The sequence below is a fragment of the Perna viridis genome, chromosome 8, assembly GCF_037379345.1.
Source record: "Perna viridis isolate PV_CMFRI_1.1 ecotype Kerala chromosome 8, ASM3737934v1, whole genome shotgun sequence".
Classification (NCBI taxonomy): Eukaryota; Metazoa; Mollusca; class Bivalvia; order Mytilida; family Mytilidae; genus Perna; species Perna viridis.
Window position 1 is genome coordinate 40,884,040 of NC_142452.1, and position 20,272 is coordinate 40,904,311.

The window sequence follows — 20,272 nt, forward strand, 5'->3', positions numbered from 1 at the left end:
GTCCCTGAATTACATTGTTTTAATTTCCGCTATATTTTTTGTTCTTTTTTTACACTTGGTTAACATAAGGCCTTTTGGGAAAATATCGTTAACATTGTTTTCGAAGTTATGTTTATTTACGGCCAAGACATTGTCAGGATACTTGAAAGTATTAAAAGATTCACGCACCAGCTTTTTGAAGAATATTTAAAGAGATGAGCTGTAGTTCGTAACAGTAGAGGAAAACATCGATTATAATGGCGCACAGGAAGTCCAAATTATTATACCAACATGTCTGTATACAGTATTACCAAACGGATATAAATATCTTTTAATGAAAAACCGATACCCTATTAACATTCCCTGTTGAAATGAAGATAGACATTTGAAATTGAGTATAGAACAAAGGGTATTATGTGGAAATTATATAGATAAGTTAGCGTAACAAAATCAATTCAATTATTATAAAGATAACAGGGTTTTATCGAATGTTCCCAGTGTAATGCATTTCGATAATTAATACTGTGAAATTTCACTCTCGCACTTCCTTCCGCCAAGACGTCACAACCTTGATCTCTATCCGCCATCACAGAATTTAATTTCATGTTAAAATATTGATAAAGTATGAAGAAAATTTATATAATAGATAGGATAATCAAGTGGTTATCACAAATAACCACATTATGATCACTCGTGCCAAGAACGCTTAAGCTTTCCATGTAACTTGTGCGCGGAACAAGTTCCGCACACTCGTTAAATATAGGCGTTCGTCGGACCTCGTTATAATATTTTGATTATTCAAGCTTTCCAATTTATTATCCTACTCTTATTGCTAAGGGGAGTTAATACAGTACACCCTGTCTAAATCAGACATTTTTTTTCCCTATATACCCCTTTAAAAATCATTTCATGCCAGAAAGCCGGCCTAATTTGAACAGATTTTAGAGTCCAAAGGGAAGGGTCAGTTCAGACAGGTTTCACTGTCTATACTGTTACATAGTCACTTATTTGGGTGATAAAAATGATGTCTTATAATATATGGCATATTTATAAGTTAATAAGACAATGCATATTATGTTTCACTAGACAAATTGTAAACAAAGTTGACTTGTTGATACAACCGCTCCCTTCCATTGTAAACCCTGTAGGGTACTTCAGAAGTTATTTCAGCATTCAGATAAAAAAACAATACAATTAAGGGATGCACAATACAATCCGAAATAAAGAATCTCAGAATGTCAAATTTTATCCAGCGGTTTCACTGGAGTTGTAAATTAGAGGAGGTGACGGATAGACAATTGGATGGACACCAGGATCACTTTATACCCCATACCTCATTAAACAGACTCTTTCTTTCTGGACTAATGAAATACAAGCATTAGAAATTTGGTCACATATTTTATTCACCTTTATCGGTATCGTTGAGATCAATTTACTTTAAAAGGCTGCATGTCCTTCGACTAGAATTTTAAAAATGTGTAAAACATACTCCATCACTAAATTTACAAGGTCATATCAATTCTATCTAAACATCTTAAAATTCAACTGATGTAACATTTGCACGATTGACAAATCTTTTCTGCATTATGTATGTTTCAAGTGTATATCTAGTAAGAATCTGCAATGGATCATTGTGAATGTTGATCACTCCTTTAGTGTATGCAATATTTGTTCATCAACATTAAAAACTCGCGCTTTATATCATATGCAACATTGATAGATTTAACATATTTTGGTACTGCAATATGTCGAGGGTGGTGGTTGGTTTTTTTTTTGCGGTGTTTGCGTAGTTCTAGCGTTGTATGCAAAATTTGGATGTGCAGATAAGTTTTGATTGATCACTATTAAATATCATTTTCAACTCAATCTTCCCCAGACTCAAATGTCCGCATTTTTCCTTATTTTTATTATGCAGTGAATACTGCACAAAACGAAACATAAATGTCCGAAAACTCTAAAGCAGACAATTTTGAAAGTCCATTTTTATCCTTTAAATGCAATTTAACCTTGGTATACCTAAAAAGATTAAAGTCAAAAAAGGGATCGGTTTTCACAGTTTTCAAAGTACGTATCTGAAACTTAGACTTCCAACAATAAAGGTGAAAAAAAACATCGAACATACGATAAACAGTCTATATGAATTTAATCTCAATAGCGAAATGTCCGAACATTAATATGACTGTTTCTGCGAAAAATATTTCCTAATACGAAATTATAATGAACTTCGCGCGGTTTGACAAGCATTTATCTTCTCTTATCTAATATGTAGCCAATGGAATACATGAAACATGTAGCAAAAATGAATTCTGAGGATTTTATTTTCATTTAATCTTTATTTTATAACATATATCATTTCACATACATGTACATGGGCTTTTATTTTCAAATTATGGACGGTGCTGCCTGGCTTTGTAGCTGGAGAGGTAGGACATACTATCATGATAGAAATGTCTAAAATCTATAACTATTGTTATTTTTTTGGCAGGGGAGGATAAATGTAAGTAGGTTTAACGTTTAAAAAATTATAGAATTCGTTAGCTACGTAAATAGGTATACCTAACAATATCTGTAAAGGGAAATCGTCTCATATAATAGGGATTGAGTCGATAGGGAATAAAATATTGGAAATGGAGCAAGGAGCAATGTAGAATGGGAGTTTGTTTTAATTTGTACATATTGATGACTAGCACATCGTTACTTTAGATACAAATTTGAATAATTGTATAAAATGTTATAATGTAAATACAATAATTTCGCAATATCCATAATCTGTGTCTGTTGCTAATGAGACGACGCTTGGTCTGAATAAGGAATAAGACATTTGGCATTAAATATACATGGCAAATTGGTCAACAGTATATGGGAAATGGGGCCCTCAGTTTTACCCCATTATAGATCTTTGTCATTGTTCCACTTTACTCTAACAACCCAATGCATGTTATGATTCAATACACGAGCAGAGGCACAACATATGCTTTTTATATGTTTAGGACTAACACAAAAAATCTTTAAAAAAATGGGGTTAACAAACTAATTAACAAAAATCATCTTAAATGATATCATATGGAATCGATACGTTTACATGATATGGAATAAGCATAGTTTTCATATGACTTAGAATTTGCATTAAATTGAACGAACCAAATATTCCACATACGTCCTAATGACATATTTTCATACGTTTGGGCGGAGGCAAAGCCGAGGCCTTATACAGGGCTATCCAAAGCCCAATACTACTTGTCAGAATACGTAATATAGGGCCAATATAAAAAAAAAAAACATTCTATGATACCTTTATCAACATGTTGTGTGAAATAAGAAATGAAGTTCAAACGATAGGTTGTTCACCATGATTCCATGTTCGCCTGCCGATATTAATAGATGTGACTGTGTGCATACAAACTATAACGCATATTTCATAGAACTTTTACTTATCCTAAATTGCAAATAAAACTTATTGCATTAGGTATTTGATAACCGGAGGTAGATAAAACATTTCAAGACTGTTTTTCCTTATTGGGCATGTATTTTTATTTATGTAAAGTTGATCTCAAAATTTCGATCATATTTAGATATATTAAAAGAGTAAAATGAACCGAAAATATAAACAATATTGCTTTAGCCATTTCAGATGACCATTGTAGAATTATCCGAAAATGCCATATAAACCAACTATCTCTCCAGGGTTCTGTCAATGTATTGGTTTGATAGATAAATACTTTGTAAAAGAAAAAAAAGACTGATAGTGTCTTACATGAGTGAAGATTAAAGATCGGTTATCTTTCATAATTTTGAGAAATTCAAGTATTTTTCTCGAAATGAACGTAGTTAAAAAACCAAGAATTTCTCTAGCGATTGGCTAAGAGAACAAAATAAAGCGAGCGTGTGTGACATCGTCTTACACGAGTCGACTTAACTCGCAAATGGTCATCCCTAGTAGAAAAGACAATACTAGCATGTAATTCACATTCAAAGGTAGATGACTCAGTTTTTTCTTATTATTTAAAATGAAAATATAAATTATTATATCTAGTCAATTCAAATTGAAATTGAACATTCATCTCTAAAATCATTAAACTAATACTCAATTTACAATACCACTAAGTCCACTTCTATATAAAAAATTAAAACCTGTAACATTTTATAAGATTGATCAATACACAGTTCACTCAAATGGACAAATATATTTAAATCTTAAGATTATCAAAAACTATTGACATTCCAAACAACATACACATGTACACAAATAAATAAACAGGACACAGCTTACCACATAACTACATACAAGGGCATAGCTAGCATCCTGTGAGCTACACTAAATACAAAATTATCGTCATATATATTGCATGGGCTAAACACAATTCATACATGTACTGCAAAGATCTGAATAAAAATAATTGATAAATACTTTTAAAACTTGTGACGCAACGCAAAAAGAGCAAAGAAGAGAGGGGCTCTGATCAAGACGTTTATAAACAGGAGATACAATCTAACGTTTGCTATATTTACGGTCTAAAATATGTTATAAACTTACGTTTTTGCGGCGTAAACATACATGCACAGAGCAGTTGTAGTAAGTGGTTTGTCATTGAATTTTGCATTGCTTATGTTGTCATATTTTGATAAGGTAGAAAAGTTCATTTGAACATTTACAATGTCATAATTTTAATTTCCGGGTAGCTAATCAGTTTGCTTCACGCAAAGAATGAATAAGTGAGACACTTTATGGTTCACTTCTCGAATTCTAGTTTGTTATAATCAAAATACCAATAAGAATTAAACTGACTATAAGAGCACAACTGTAAAAGCATCTTCGCTAGACAAAGGTTATGGTCTTGTCCCTCTCTTCACGCAATGTGAGGGGCAGGGCTGAAACCCTTGGCTAGCGAAGATGCTGTAAAATCTAGGAATCGAAAAAGAGTCGCTCATAACTTGGAAACTTTTAATCGGTCTATATGATAGTAAAGGCCGATTTTATTTGAAATAATCTATTTACAAGAAATTTGTTTGCACATACTAGATGACTTATACGCAATACCAGAGTTTTCCCTTCTTCGTTCAAATCCAGAATGACATCATTTATATAAGAAGAGATCGACGGGCGCTTAAGACAAAACAGAGAACCTGGTCCAAACCCCCTGTGTTTTTATATCAAGCCTGGCTTACTTGTTAATTCTTTAAATTTATATATGTTATTCTTAAGACTATTTTTGTATTTTTTTATGCTTTGTATTGACTATGGATATCCTGTTCTTAATTCAAATTTCCTCAAAACGAACATTGTTGAGCGCTCAATTATTCAATAACAGAAAAAAATGTGTCAAACTTTTATCTGTCTGCTAAAATGCACTTAAAATATTGATCATGTAAAAAAATCAGTTCATTTGGATAATATTCATGCTTTTTCTGTTGTACCAACAGTTCGGAAACAGAACAGGTTATCCGGAAAATGATTTCGTATTTGTATAATTTTAGTATAATTAGTAGTTATATATGTGAAAATTTGCAATTTCAAACACATTTTGTATAACTCATGTTGCAGAATCGAGAACGCTGTGTTTATTTTATTTATTATCCAGTAAAAGAATATTCTGATATGCATTGCGATATATATTCTACGGTGTCTGATTATCTCTTAATCATTGAAAATGCACTAAAATGCAACCTTTTCAGTGGCAATTTTGTTCTGTGATTAAACAGTCCATTTTTGTCGGAAAAAGTTCTTTTTTTTACATTTTTGAAATTCTATACATGTACGTGTGATATTTACATGTTACTTGTTTTCTGATACCTGCTATGAACCATTTCACTTAAATTACTTGTCATAGTGTATTGGGGTCGATTGATCTTTGATTGACCGCTTCTGTAATTAATGCAAAATAACAGAAAACTTTACCGTTTTAAGTACTATATTCAAAAACTACATTGATTTATCTATGCATTGACATACGATATAGATGTATACCCTCTAGGCCTATGAAACTCAAAATCTAAAGCACTTTTTGATACATGACCGCAGCACTAACTCAAGTACGCAAGATAGCGAATATAATAAGTTAAATAATAATCACAAGATGATAAAACAAATACCTAAAAATTAAACAACATTATCTAAAATGTAAATTTAAATGAAACAATTACGTGTTAACAGGTTCTGAGTTTATTCAGACAATTAAATATCAATATTAAATTAACTTTCATCTTTAAAACCAACATAACCTTATTATTATAATAACCATAAAACATTTGAACAATGCTTATACATTTTGAAAACTTATGAAATTACAGGACAAATTTTAAAATTATCAAAGTTTTTTTTTCTGATGTCAAAGTTTAATCATGGCCATCCGTTAAAATTTCCATTTTTTAATACAAAATTCAAAATTGCTTTGTGTCGTGTTTCAAAAAAAAAATGTTGAAATATACACTATATTTTAAATTTTTAAAGATACATCTGCTTAAAGCTTTTTTTCTGAATTTTGAAAATATTAACCATCGTTCGAACATTGTACTGAAAACCTTGAATCGATAAATGATATAAATGATTGTAATCCGAAAATAGGGAATTCGTTTTCATAAACCAACTCTAATCAGTTACAAATTTTATGCAATCAATTATCATCCCAAGAGCACAAGTGCAAACAGTCTAAATTAATAAATTACTTTTCCAGAATACCCTGTAATCATGATTACTTTTTGATTACGTTCAGAATGTATTATAAATGATGGTTGGATGGATCGATATGAAAAGTGTTTGTCAAGAATGGATGAAATGGGCCGTTGTTTTATGTTTACATTGAAAATCCAGTTATGTGTGACCGACCTGTGTAAAAAAGAGTATTTGATTATTGTTTTCTTGATATGCATGAAATACCTTCTACGGTACTCTAAACTTCAATCAATCCATGATTGGAGACGTAGTGTAACCAAACTGCAGTATTTAATTTTCACATTTAATACCTACCAAACCTATATAAATGCCTGTATAGGCCAGGGATAGTAGATTGTCTCTTTAACTTGTACGGGCATACATCAGTAGTAAGCCAAAGGCTTTATTATGAAATATGAGCGAGTGTTCGAAATGATGTTCTGAATGACCCAGAAAGAAAGATCGATGTTCTCAGGAATTGCGTATCATTACTTCAACCGTTTGATTAATTAGCCGTTCCTCTTTCACTTTAAAATCATACATACTTAAAATTGCTTATGCCACTCTTATCATTTGCAGGCAGCCATATAAGCTTCAATGACAACGAAAGTTCAACTGGAGGTCATTGGTGAAGTTCTGTTATCAAACCACATCGAATGCTATGGTAATTAGAGGAACGTCAATGGTATGAAACTGGAGCTGTTTTGGAGTTTGGGAGATATATACTTCAGTATTAAAAGGGACTGGAAAGCGAATGATTTCGTCGGGATGGTCATCATTTGTGGTGGAAATTCCCACACTAGTTATTTTTGGATAATGTAATGGGTTTTGACCATGCAATATTCGCTGACTATTCCTGTATACCCGCTATGTGTTATAGAAACTGAAGATTACAACCCCTGAAATGTGATTTTACACGCTTCAGTTACGGCGGAAATTTATTAAAAATGAAGAATTATGTCTCAGCCATGTTTTATTATATCCATTCGTCTTTCTGAATTAAACAAAATGTCCAGAATTAAACGTGTGTGGTTAAGGTATAAAAGACCACAGTTCCTATTAGTTTCTAATCATCCTCTTGTTTGGATAAATAAGCTTAGGTTTTAATGCGAGATATTTACATCAGGTTTATAATTTATTTAATTTCTAGCTCATTGTCAGTTAAAACTTCCTGTCTATTTGTTCCTTTTGTGTTTTTTATTTTTTTATTTTTTTTGTGCTTTTTTTAATTTTTGTCCCTGTATTTCTTCTAATTATGTGTTAATGCTTTCCAATTTTTATATCCCTTTTCTCATAAATACGCTTTATTTATATCATTAGACACTTATATTTATTTTTTTCATCTTTGAGTTACGACAACAGGGCAGCAGCAGATATTTGTCAATTAAAAATTAATTTCTGTAGTTCTTATATTGTTTTTAATATATATTATTTGTCTGAAAATTCATACAAATACTCCAAACATCAAAATGGATATGCAAAGTGTACTACCAAATCTCTTTCAAAACGTTTAACTTCAATACTCAGAGCTGTCAAAGAGGATTTGCAGTCCTACCACAACACATGTTACTCCCGTATTGGTATTAATTCAATGTGAATCCGAAAAATTCGAAAGATCTTTTGGATAAAATCAGTTTGACTATTATCAGAACATAATATCATTAAAACCAATGTTTTTCACCACTGTATACTTCTACTCCCCATACTGTCCAATAGAGGAACAAATTGTGCTCCTCTACTTCCTGACCTATTCCTTCACTCTTATGAGGCTGCCTTTATAGCTGATCTGATCCGAAAGAAAGAATATCGTTTGGCTTGATCCTTTAATCTCAGTTTCCGCTATATAAATGACGTATTATCTTTAAACAATCCTAATTTTGGGGATTTGATACATCACATCTACCCAAAGGAACCTGAGATAACGGATACTACAGACACTGTGAAGTAAACCTCATATCTTGATCTACACTTAAAAATCGATGGTAAAGGAAAACTATTGACCAAACTTTACGACAAACATAATGACTTTTCATTCAGAATTGTCAAATGTCCTTTCATCTGTGGCAGCATCCCTTCAGCACCTGCGTATGGACTGTTCATATTACAACTCATACGTTATTCCAGAGCTTGCCGAACCTACACAGGCTTTTGTATCGCGTTAGAACTCTAACAAATAGGCTTCTGGAACAGGGTTATGTTGCTACAAGATTGAAGTCATCACTACAGAAGATTTATGGTCTTCATCATTTACTCGTGAATCGTTACGGTGTATCCATCTGCGCCATGAAAACTGATTTGTTCAACGTGTCATTGTTTTCCTTTCCTCTTTCGTCTACTCCAGACTTGACGTGTTATGAGCAACTCGACGGGTATTCCTAGAAAAGCAGAGGGCGATTACCCTACTGGTACACCTGGTCCATGCTCCCAGTTTTTAGTGGAGTCCGAGTTGCTCATTTGTCTATGTTGCTTTGTGTGTATGATTTTAGTTACTTTGTGTTCTTTGTTGTGTATGTCTGTTTTCCATGTCTGGTCTTTATTCCTGGATTGCATTCTTTTGATTACCGCTATAACCTCGGTTCCCTTGATTACTCTGTAAAAAACACGCTCCATTAAGATAACCAAAAAGTAGTTTTCTTAAGTGATACCTTTCAATTGGTGTCGCATATAATTGAAATGTTGATACTGATATATAAGTTAAACGTTGTCTTTCATCAAGTCTTGTGGTTGAATTTCAAGTTTAGTTTCCCGTCTATTCATGTCGAAAAGAAAACCGATCTATTCTGAAACCTATTTGCATTTAACAACGTACAGTCACACATTATTATAAATTACGTATTTATACTTATTAAGTATCTCTCCAGCCAAGATTCATGCAAAATGTAATACTGTGAGAGTACTTTTGTTCGTCGGATCAAACTTTCGTCGTTTTCGTGGGTATGGGAAACCACGAAATTTGGTTCCTATATAAAAGGAGATCTTCATTGATGTGTATACTGAAAACCAACACAAGTTCAAGAATCCACATACTTATGTTTCTTCCCAAATCCACGAAATTAACAAACTTTCAAATATATTTGATATTTGTTTGAAATATTATATTGCACATTACTTAACATCAGGTTATTTGTATAGCAGTTTGTCCTGAAATATACATTATAAAGAATGTAACGTAAAATTCAAAATTAAATGAAATAACTCTGTAATTGACAAAGAAATACTATCAAAATATTGGATATTCGATGTAAATGATCTACTAAGGCTAAACAGATATCCATTTAATCATAAAGACTCATTAAGCAACGTAATATCTGAGTGTGTAGCCTTTTTGGGGTGTATCACATGTTACAGAATTTGCATGAGTATTACAAAGACTGATAAACAAAAGTTGATGTATATAAAATGCAATTTGTATTTTCAAACTGTCACTTTATTATGAAGCGAAGTGTAAAGGTATAAAGAAAAACATTGTCCTCTAAAGCCATGATCAATAACTGGCATATTTTACAAGTTTTTCCGCTTCTTAAGTTTCATTGTTTAATTTTGACAACATTTTGTGCGTCTCTTTTGTCTTCAAGTGGAAGTTATTATAATTATCATAGGCGAGGTAAAGGTAAGAGTAAATTTTTCATTGCGGTAATTATTTGTAAGTTATTCAAATTTTCGTTTGAACTAAGTACTATAAAGAGTAATCAAGGGAACCAAGGTTATAGCGGTAATCAAAAGAGTAATCATGGGAACCAACGTTCTAGCGGTAATCAAAAGAATGTAATACAGGGACAAAAACAGACATGAAAAACAGACATACACAACAAAGAACACGAAGTAGCAAAAATCATATATACAAAATAACAAGAGGAAATGAGCAATTCGGATTCCACTAAAAACTTGGAGCATGGACCAGGAGCACCGGTAGGGTAAGCGTCCTCTACTTTTCTAGAAACAACCGATACCGTGATTGAAATTATTATGTATTATTATGTTCGTAGGTACATGAACATGGAATGACTTTGAAAGTGGCAGTGATGTGCTGATTTAAATTTTGCAATATAAATTCATCAATGGTATTATATCGAAATTGTGTAAAAACTATTGAAAATGCATGTATTAACAAAGTATTTAAATCAAGTTCATTTTATGTTGATTAAATATAATTACGATGCATTTAATTCGGTGCTAAGGGATATGTTTAATGTCTGATCTGTGTTATGGTGGAGATTACGAAAATAGGGATGCACTCTAAAGTTGTATATTTTACTATATGTAGCATCAGTTTGTTGGTGTTTTCGGGAAAAAGAATGGTCAAAACATTTCTTTCGGAATTTTTTTTCAACTCTTCTTCATTCGTTTATTTGCGTGGGTTTGAAAGTACAAATCGTATGAGGAATGGTATATAATACAAGTATAAAGTGTGAATAAGTGCATGAAGTCCTTGTCTTCATACGTTAACATCCCAATTGCACTATTGACGTATCCAATTCATCTACCCACATTTCCGTTTTCTTTCTTCATGGTATGTTTAAAAGTTGTTTAATCACCACCAACTGATATATGGGTGTTCTAATATTTGAATTTTAACTTGTAAAGTAATGTTTTATTCTTATCCCATTATCCGTAGCATTTTTCACAATTACAAATAACATTCTTCTTCAATGAAAGTGTGTAAATCTAGTTTATATGACATATCAGTGTGATAAATCGACCTTTTGTACATGTCAGACAGATAGTAGGACAAATAAAGAAATCTACATATTCCATCAATTTTATGTTTGCTTTGATGTTAAAAGTTGGTAATGCTTATTTTTTCCAAGAAATATGATATTCTCTTCATCGATGATTGTTTTGTTCTTTCGTTCTTTTAAACGTAAATGCGCTTGCATTGGCAGTAAAAAAAATCAACAAAAATGAATAAACCTTGTATTTACATCAAAGTACTGACTACATCGTCTATTTTCTGCCTCAAATAATTTTTACTACTGAGTGTTACCTATATTAGTAATCTCTGTTGTGACGAAAGTGTGTGGCATTATGAAATCTTTCGAAAGGAGAAGGGGTTTAAACATATTGGCCATAAGAACAACATGAACAATAATTACCGAATCTTAAAATTGTAAATTGTAAATTAAGAATTATGAATCCATAACGATGAGAAATATATATGGGACTTCTGCAAATCTTGCATTAGATGGACGAAACGGTTACTTGAAGTGTGTACTACTGGCTGTCGCATGTATTATACTCGGCGTCACATAAATAACATACTGTTAAAATTTGAATAAAAATATTTTCTACGACTTTATTGACACCAACCGTCGTTTAAATTGTCTTAAATGACTTGCTCATTCGTTTAGCCAAACAGCTTCTCAAAAACAAGTCGCTTATTAGCTTAAATCATGCGTAACAAATCCTTACGGGAAAATCCCATACTAATATCCGCCATGTTGGTTTTTACGGGACGATTTGTTAACAAACGAAGTTCGTAAGTTCCCGTCGAACTCCGGTGACAATCGTCTGCTTGATCAACTTCTCGGTATTGTACGTTGTTCGCGTAAAATAAATCCAAGATATCCGAAATAACGCCGAAGTGCATTCTGGGTTCTTCGGTTTTTGGACAAACCATTTAAACGTAAACAACATCTCCTAGCAACCCGATCACTGTAAACATGGCCGACTTTTTACAATGTAAATATTGGCACCTAAAATTAAAATCTGACCGGAATTTAACGATTCAATGTTTAGGGAGAAGCCGTTTGGCTAAACGAATGAGCAAGTCATTTAAGACAATTTAAACGACGGTAGGTGTCAATAAAGTCGTAGAAAATATTTTTATTCAAATTTTAACAGTATGTTATTTATGTGACGCCGACTATAGTCATCTCTGTTGTGAAGAAAGCGTACGGCATTATGAAATATTTCGAAAAGAGAGGGGGGTTAAACTTATTGGCGTTAAGAACAAACTCAAAAACAATTATCAGATGTTAACATTTTCACTTCTAAATTAAGATACTTGAATAAATAACGATGAAGAAAATATATGAGACTCCTGCCAATCTCGCAAAAGAAGAACAAAACAGTTGCTTGAAGTTAACCACAATTCAGCTTTATTTTGTACTTTTTGTCCAATAATATCCATGGACCGATTTAGTTGTAATTGCCCTTTTTCGTATTTTTATCTTTAATGTTTGGTGTAATATTTTTTTCTGATACACCTATGTTGCTTTGAACCAAACTTACAATGATTGTTTATAGGGTATCATAAACTATATGTCCATTAGGCTTCTTGATCCGTGAAAAAAAACATGACTTACTATACTATAGTGTATAAATTGTCGTGAATATCTATCGATCCACTTCCACTTTGCCTTTTTACGTTTTTTCACAAAATAAAATATTGCATATCTAGCCAGTTATTTAGATCTTCTATGTATCATTTTAAATCTGTCAAATAAAAATATAACTGATAATTTTGCATTTCAAGTCATACAGCAAAATACAGGACAAGATTTGTTTTAAAAAAGAAAGTTTTGTTAAAATCTACAACCTTACTTCAAATTTTGACTCAATAGAAAAACAATTTGCCGATCTGTGTACTAAACAAATTTTCGAAATGTACATATAATGCATATTTGTCTGTTTCTTTGGCTAGGTGGATACTGGCCATGTAGTTGGCGAGGAAAGCAGTTGTTTATAAAGGACACCAGTATAGCTTTGATAAATGGTCCATTAGTCGGGGTTTTTACAAACCTTTCTAGGCCACATGGGGACCAACAAACGCCAACAGAACTTATTCAACGTAGTGGATCCTTCATGTTAATAAGGTATGTCTTCAATTATTAGGTGAACTGTATTTTCAATGTTACGATGGAATGTCCATTTAGCAAATATGCTTCAATTACGGCCTTGAGTCCATGTAGTACCAAGAAGTGATTTTTTTTTAAAAATGTGACGTCGAAATTGAACAATTAAGTAGTGTAACTTGTACACGTCGGAAATAGAAAACAGTGCACATTACTGGTAATGATAGTTAAATACAAAATATGGATTTTAGTTACCTGCTTGCATCATAAGTGCCTTAACATCAGTTAATTACCGTTTATCGACACAACGTACATCTGTTTGTGGTGAAAGGGAGCTAACACTGGTAGATTACATTACACATACAGTATTGTTTATGTTTATTCCGTTAGAGGCGTACGTTGTGTGAAAAAAATAATAATTATAATGAATTATGTAAGGAAACATTGACGCAGATATGCAATGTTTATAGTACAATGCAATTTAAAAATAATCATATGTCGAGTTGATTTGCAAATGTGTCAGTAATTGGTAATTCAGATGGATTTCTTACCCTACCGGTGCACCTGGTCCATGCTCCCAGTTTTTAGTGGAGTCCGGGTTGCTCATTTACTTTTGTTACTTTGTATGTATGATTTTAGTTACTTTATGTCCTTTGTTGTGTGTGTCTGTTTTCTGTGTCTGGTCTTTGTCCCTGGGTTGCGTTCTTGTGGTTGCCGCTGTGGCCTTGGCGATTGTCACTGTGAACCTTCTTGCATTGAAGCACATTGTCCAGGAAATTACACAAAAAGAAATTCGACCAGAATGCCCATTTTTTATGTTTCATATATGAAACGAAACAAGAAGTATTTGTTTTATTTATTATGTTTTTCTTTGTAGAGAGTTCGGGGAGTATCACTGCTTCAAAGCAGAAGTTTTAACGAAGGACCAACGAGAAATTTACACTTATGCAAGTCCAAGTACGTTCAACTTTAATCGAGTTAGAAAATGTGTAGTACTTTTCAGTTTAATACATACCCAGACTATTTTACATGTACACAGAAAAATTCGAATCGTATTCTGTATGCCCTAAACATAAAATGACTATTCGATGGAGTTTCGTGGAAAACTTGTTACATGGTTCGATTCCAACAAATAAACCAAGTTGCAAAAAAAAAAAAAAATAACGTTTAAAGAAAAGTCAATAAAAAAATGATGTTACTCCTAATTTGAACAAGAAAGTGTTCAATTCAAAGAAACCAAATGTTATTAACGACTTATAACAAGCCTCGCAAGCAGTTAAGCTAGTGCATTGACCTTACCGATATTATTAAATAATTCAACGTGACTGTTTGAAAATCCATTAATAACCTCGAATATGCAATTTTCAATTTATGTTTTTGTACACTGTACTGTGCGACCAGATGATAAATAATAAACAAACAGTTTTTTTGTTATTGACACGTGTTTACAAAGTTATGTTTGTTGGTTTGTTTTTTTTTTTGTTTTTTTGTTTTTTTGTTTTTTTTTATTTCCAATTATTTTTGTTTTGCTTTTTTGCTTTTGTTTCTCTTTTTGGCTTTTTTTGTTCGTATGTGTGTTTGTTTGTTTGTTTGTTTTATTTCAGACGTAAAACTGTTAACCGGAAACACATTCTGTGAACTATGTAACTTAAAGGTGATGACAAGAAAGACCTACATATCAAGTTAGTATTCGTTATTTTTTATGTTTTTTTTTTTTTTTTTTTTTGTTTTTTGTTTTTTTTTGGGGGGTGGGGGCGACTATTTACAATCGAGTAATCAATGCATATGAAGTGTAAATGTCATCTCATTGAATACTCAAAATTCAACCAAACGGAATGTATGGAAACTTACAAACAGGACTTTCTATGAACTTGCGGAATATTCAACACCTATTCAGTTTAGGGACTTGTAAATGTACATGTAAGTTTATGGAACGCCAAAATTACATTAATTTAGAAAATATATTATCATCATAGAAAATAAGATATTATCTGAATTACAATGTTAACAGTGCATATTATCACGCAAAAAATATCTGCATTGTTCATAATATCTAGATCATGATCAAAGGAAATTGCTAAACATAGGTCTTTATGGAAAACCTTATTTTATTTGTAATTATCTAATTTATTCATTACCTACATCTCAAGATAATGACAATGACAATAAAACTCAAACTCGTATTGCATTAGTTGTTTGTGTTTGTAAGAGTCAGACAAAATCGGAAAACTTAGAAACATACATGTAAAAAATCCACCGATCTGACAATAAAATATTATTCAAGGGTACTTTCTCTATTTGAAAAGAACTTTCTTTGATCTCTTCATCATTGAATTTGTTCAGAATTATTCAACAGAATCTTAAAATGAGGTTTTGACAGAAATGTCTGCACTTGAAATTTTCATTTTCAGTGCATTGCAATGATATGGTAACTCAGTGTCCATCATGATATGGAAAATACTCTCTTTATTCCTTGATTCTGATGGTCAAATTACATTATTATTTTTTTTTTCTTCTTTTCATGTTTTACCCACTGTCTGATACTTAAGACCTATACAAACTGTAAATCAAACGGTCATAATCTGGAGATAATGGAGAACTCAGAGAATGTTTTTGTTGAAGTGCGCGTTCTATATACGCGGTTAATTTCGGAGCGGACACATTTTTAACATTTATTTACAATTTCCACAACAGACAATTTAGTCAAGTATTCAAAAAACTGTATTTGAAAAAAAACTAAATAGAACAAATGATAAGATGAATTATAATTTATTTCGATTAACATATATATACTTTACGCATGTACATTATAATACAATAATTGCTAACTTTTGTATTTCAGTGGATGGTGAGTGAGTAGAATAGAACGCACTGTAATGTTCGATATAACAGATTAACAACAGTTTCAAGGGCGGGGGTCGAAATTGTGTTCCTCTAAAACATAATTTGAGGTTTCGGAACATCATTTAAGTATCACAATCTTGTGCATTTGGTCATTTATTTGGTTCTTTGTAGGTTTTTTTTTTTTTTTTTTTTTTTTTTTTTATAATAATTCGATGTTTATTAAATCAATTAGTTGTGATTTTTATTCACATGTGATTGTTTCATTGTTTGTACTTAATGTTTTCCCTATAAAATTTGTGTATGTACTCACTATAAAGTCATTTGTGAAGTATTGTAAGCATTTATATATCAAAGTAAGAAAAGGGCAGGAAGTTAGAATAAGACAAGCCCAGTCATATGTATTATACATGTAATTACAATACGCCAAATTAGTGATATTTACCCAAAGTAAGTTATATGATTTGCAAAAAATGTAGCCTTATTTTTTTCTCAAATCACAACCCAAACGTCATTTTTCTTTGTAATGCTATATTTTAGTAAATTGGTACTATTTTTTCTTTGTATATTAATTGTTTTCGAAATATTTTCCCATGCAATACAGAAATAAAAAAAAACCTTATCCGATTACCGTTGAAGTATAAAAACCTGCTTGGTCTTTCTAATTATTTTAAAGACATTGATAAATAAAACAGAGGCATTACAACAATCAAATAGGACCGATCCGAGGAACGATTTGACGGATCGATGACCGTTGATTGATCGTTGACTGACCGATTACCGATGACCGGTGACCAATCTGATTGCAATTTTGTTATGCAACATGACGTACGATCTGTTTTAAATAAACGAAATGTAAAATAAAAGTATAAATTGATGTTTAAATCTATAAAATTATGTTAATATGTGTACAATTGACAAAGAAAACAACAAAAAAACGTAAAATACATTGACCTCTCTGTGGTCACGTGATGCGATCGGTTTGACGGATCGATGTTTGTTTGTTTGTTTGTTGGGGTTTAACGTCCGAGCTGCAATATTTCAGCTATATTCAGACAATGAACATGAAATGGATGATAAAATGAACATGAAATGAAGAAAAAAAAAAGGATGGGTCACAAGGATAATAGGGTCGACAAATTTTGATTGCCACTGGAAAAAGGGGGGATGGGTAAGGTAGGGCAATTTAGCCTCCTGTGGCGGAGCGCAAAGGTTCCTACTCCTATCGAATACCACAGCAGGGTTCTTTAACGTGCGAGGGACGTGGCTACTTTCCCAACACGGTGCACCACTATGGTTTGCGGTCAGGTTTTCCGTATTATAGCCTGACAACCCCAGCATGTAACATGCCAGGGGTACCCCATTCCACCACCTGGGGCACACATCCCAGTTGCTCTGTGGGCAGAGCGCCTAGCCCCCGGCTAGGTCTCTGAGCACTATTTAGTCGCCTTTTACGACAAGCTTAGCGCTGCTGCAGGCCTATTCTTTTAACACCCGGACCTGAACGGGGCTTGACGGATCGATGACTGACCGGAAACTGATTGGTGATCGATGATCGATCGCAATTTTTGTTGCACGGATCGGTTCAGGTATTGTAAGTACTTAGTACTAGACTAAGTATACAATATATGGTATATATAATTTTAAGATACAATACATCAAAATTTCAACTTGGATAATATGACTTTTTCCTACAAAAATTGTATCAATTTCCAGCCGCATAATTGGTTTGTTTACATCTATTTCTGATCTTTTTTTCTTTCTTTGTAAAGGAATTCCGTATAAGAACCTACCAGTCCCTCCGATCTACTGCACAATACCAGCATGTTGCCCGAGAAGATCCAGACGCGATATCCAATGCCATTACATTGACCCAAAACTGGACAACGGAGAACAATGTTACAGCCAAGGGTGCTAGCGATATTGGGAGGATGTCAACAGACAATATCAAATATTTGCTACAGTTTTTTTTTTAAATTGTCCTTGTTTGGTTGCTGCACTTCCAAGATAATAATTTCAAAGACTGAGTATGACATTGTAGTTTTCAAGTGTTATCGGTTTTAATTTGGTTTGAGTTTAGTGGAATTTGAATGTTTGGAACTTAATCAACACAGAACTTAAAAGAAAAATCAACGGAGCCAAGACTCTAGCAGAAATAAAAAGAATATAATCCAGAGACAAAGAAAAGATATGGAATACAGACACATGCAATAAAGAACATGAAACAACCAAAACAATGCATACAAAGTAACAAAAGTTAATGAGCAACTCGTACTCCACTAAAAACTGGGGGCATGGATCAGGTGCACCGGTAGGGTAAGCACCTTTTTTTCAAAGTGCCTAAATCCGCGCCTGTGTTAAGTCAGATTACTGTTCTTGGTTCGATTAATACAGGCTATACTGTACGCTATTTTTGTCATCACTGCTACCACTTTATAACTGACGACAACCACCGACTGTAAAAAACAATATCTTAAAAAGCTTTCCTAATGATTGACGTAATTATTTCTATTCAACTAACATATCTATCCTTCTGTGAAACATGATGTTAGATGTTTTTGATGTTGCCATTAAAACAGATAACCACAATAATGAAGGTCTTTGAACAAAAAAGCATATTAGGGTCAGCTGGCGGTCAAACTTCATTAATATAGCTTTTTGCTTTAAAATTACAGCATGTATATATTTTCATTCATACATGTAATTGAATTATGACAATCTTTAAGAAAAAAATTACGGTGAAACAGGTCTAAACCGAATACCTGGTTAAGACAAGTTTCTGGTTCATTTAGTGTTCGGTTTGGAAAGGTGTCACTGCATACAGAATAAAAATACATGGCAAAATATTTTTCCACGTGCTCCATCATCAGGAGATGCCGATATAAATCCAAAGATCAAAGGGATGGTTTTGGCGGAGTGCTTATAGATCGCGTGATATGGATTTCATACAGTATAATGAATAATTATTCATTTTTTCCATATTTTCACAAGTGATACGTTGCCGTAAGCACGCAGACTTTCTGTATTGCGCTAGACTTCTTACAAGTAGGCTTCTGGATCCAGTTTATGTTGCTACAAGATGGAAGTCATCACTACAGAAGTTTTATGGTCGTCTTAATAAATACGGTGTATCCATTTGCACCATGAAAACTGATTTGTTCAACGTGTCATAGTTTTTTGTTTCCTCTTTCGTCTACCCTGGACTAAACTTTTTATGAGCAAATCGGCAGATGTTTCTAGAAAAGCAAGGGAACCTTATCTTACAGGTGCGCTTGGTTCACCCCCACACCCCGGCACACACTCCCACACAAAATGAAAATAGAATATATGATTATACCTGTATCTCAAAATGCCTAAAAGATATAATTCCCACTTGACAAGATAGATCAATCCAATAATTACTGCAGTTACCAATGGTACAGTACGTATCTTTCCAAAAAATATAAGCGCTGATGTGGTAAGATCGGCAAATAGCGGACACGTGTCTTGAAAACTTACATTGGCGATTCTTCTAGGTTTCCAATTTGGGCAGAAGACCCTTCAACTGTTCGCGAAAAAAAAAAACTTACAAACAAACAAACAAAACAAACAAACAAGCGACCGAGTCCTTTCAACAATTCCCATTACAACGACCAATTCGCATTCATCGATGTTTGTTTTCATGGACAATGTGGCGAAAATATAGTCCACAGCACACTTGAAAGTCAGGACCACCAGTGCACCAGCTATTTACAATATATATATATTGCCATAGATGTCACAGCAGTACGAGTTCGAGTCCCGCGGAGGGAACGACCAAAAATTTGCACCGCAAATTTGACAGCTAGTTCTAACATCGTTGGGAATTTTTCAGACCTTTCTATACGTTTATATATCTTTCCTGTATCAATTTGATCCGATCGAGCAGTGTAGCAAATAGAGTCGTCACATTCTGAGACGTATATATATATATTTAGTGGATTAATTTATTCAATACTATGTATTGCTTATTTTCTATATTTTTAAAAAA

At 32.8% G+C, this 20,272-nt stretch overlaps 1 protein-coding gene across 1 annotated transcript; it reads left to right on the forward strand.

Moving 5' to 3' along the window:
• Window positions 1–10,070: 10,070 nt before the first annotated feature.
• LOC148610518 (uncharacterized) lies at window positions 10,071–16,293 on the forward strand. The gene is made up of 5 exons (XM_088595592.1): window positions 10,071–10,238; window positions 13,272–13,443; window positions 14,300–14,379; window positions 15,027–15,104; window positions 16,265–16,293. Exons 1-5 carry the CDS (start codon window positions 10,109–10,111, stop codon window positions 16,276–16,278), a joined length of 474 nt encoding a protein of 157 aa, XP_088451718.1. The 5' UTR covers window positions 10,071–10,108; the 3' UTR covers window positions 16,279–16,293.
• The last annotated feature ends 3,979 nt before the right edge of the window (window positions 16,294–20,272 follow it).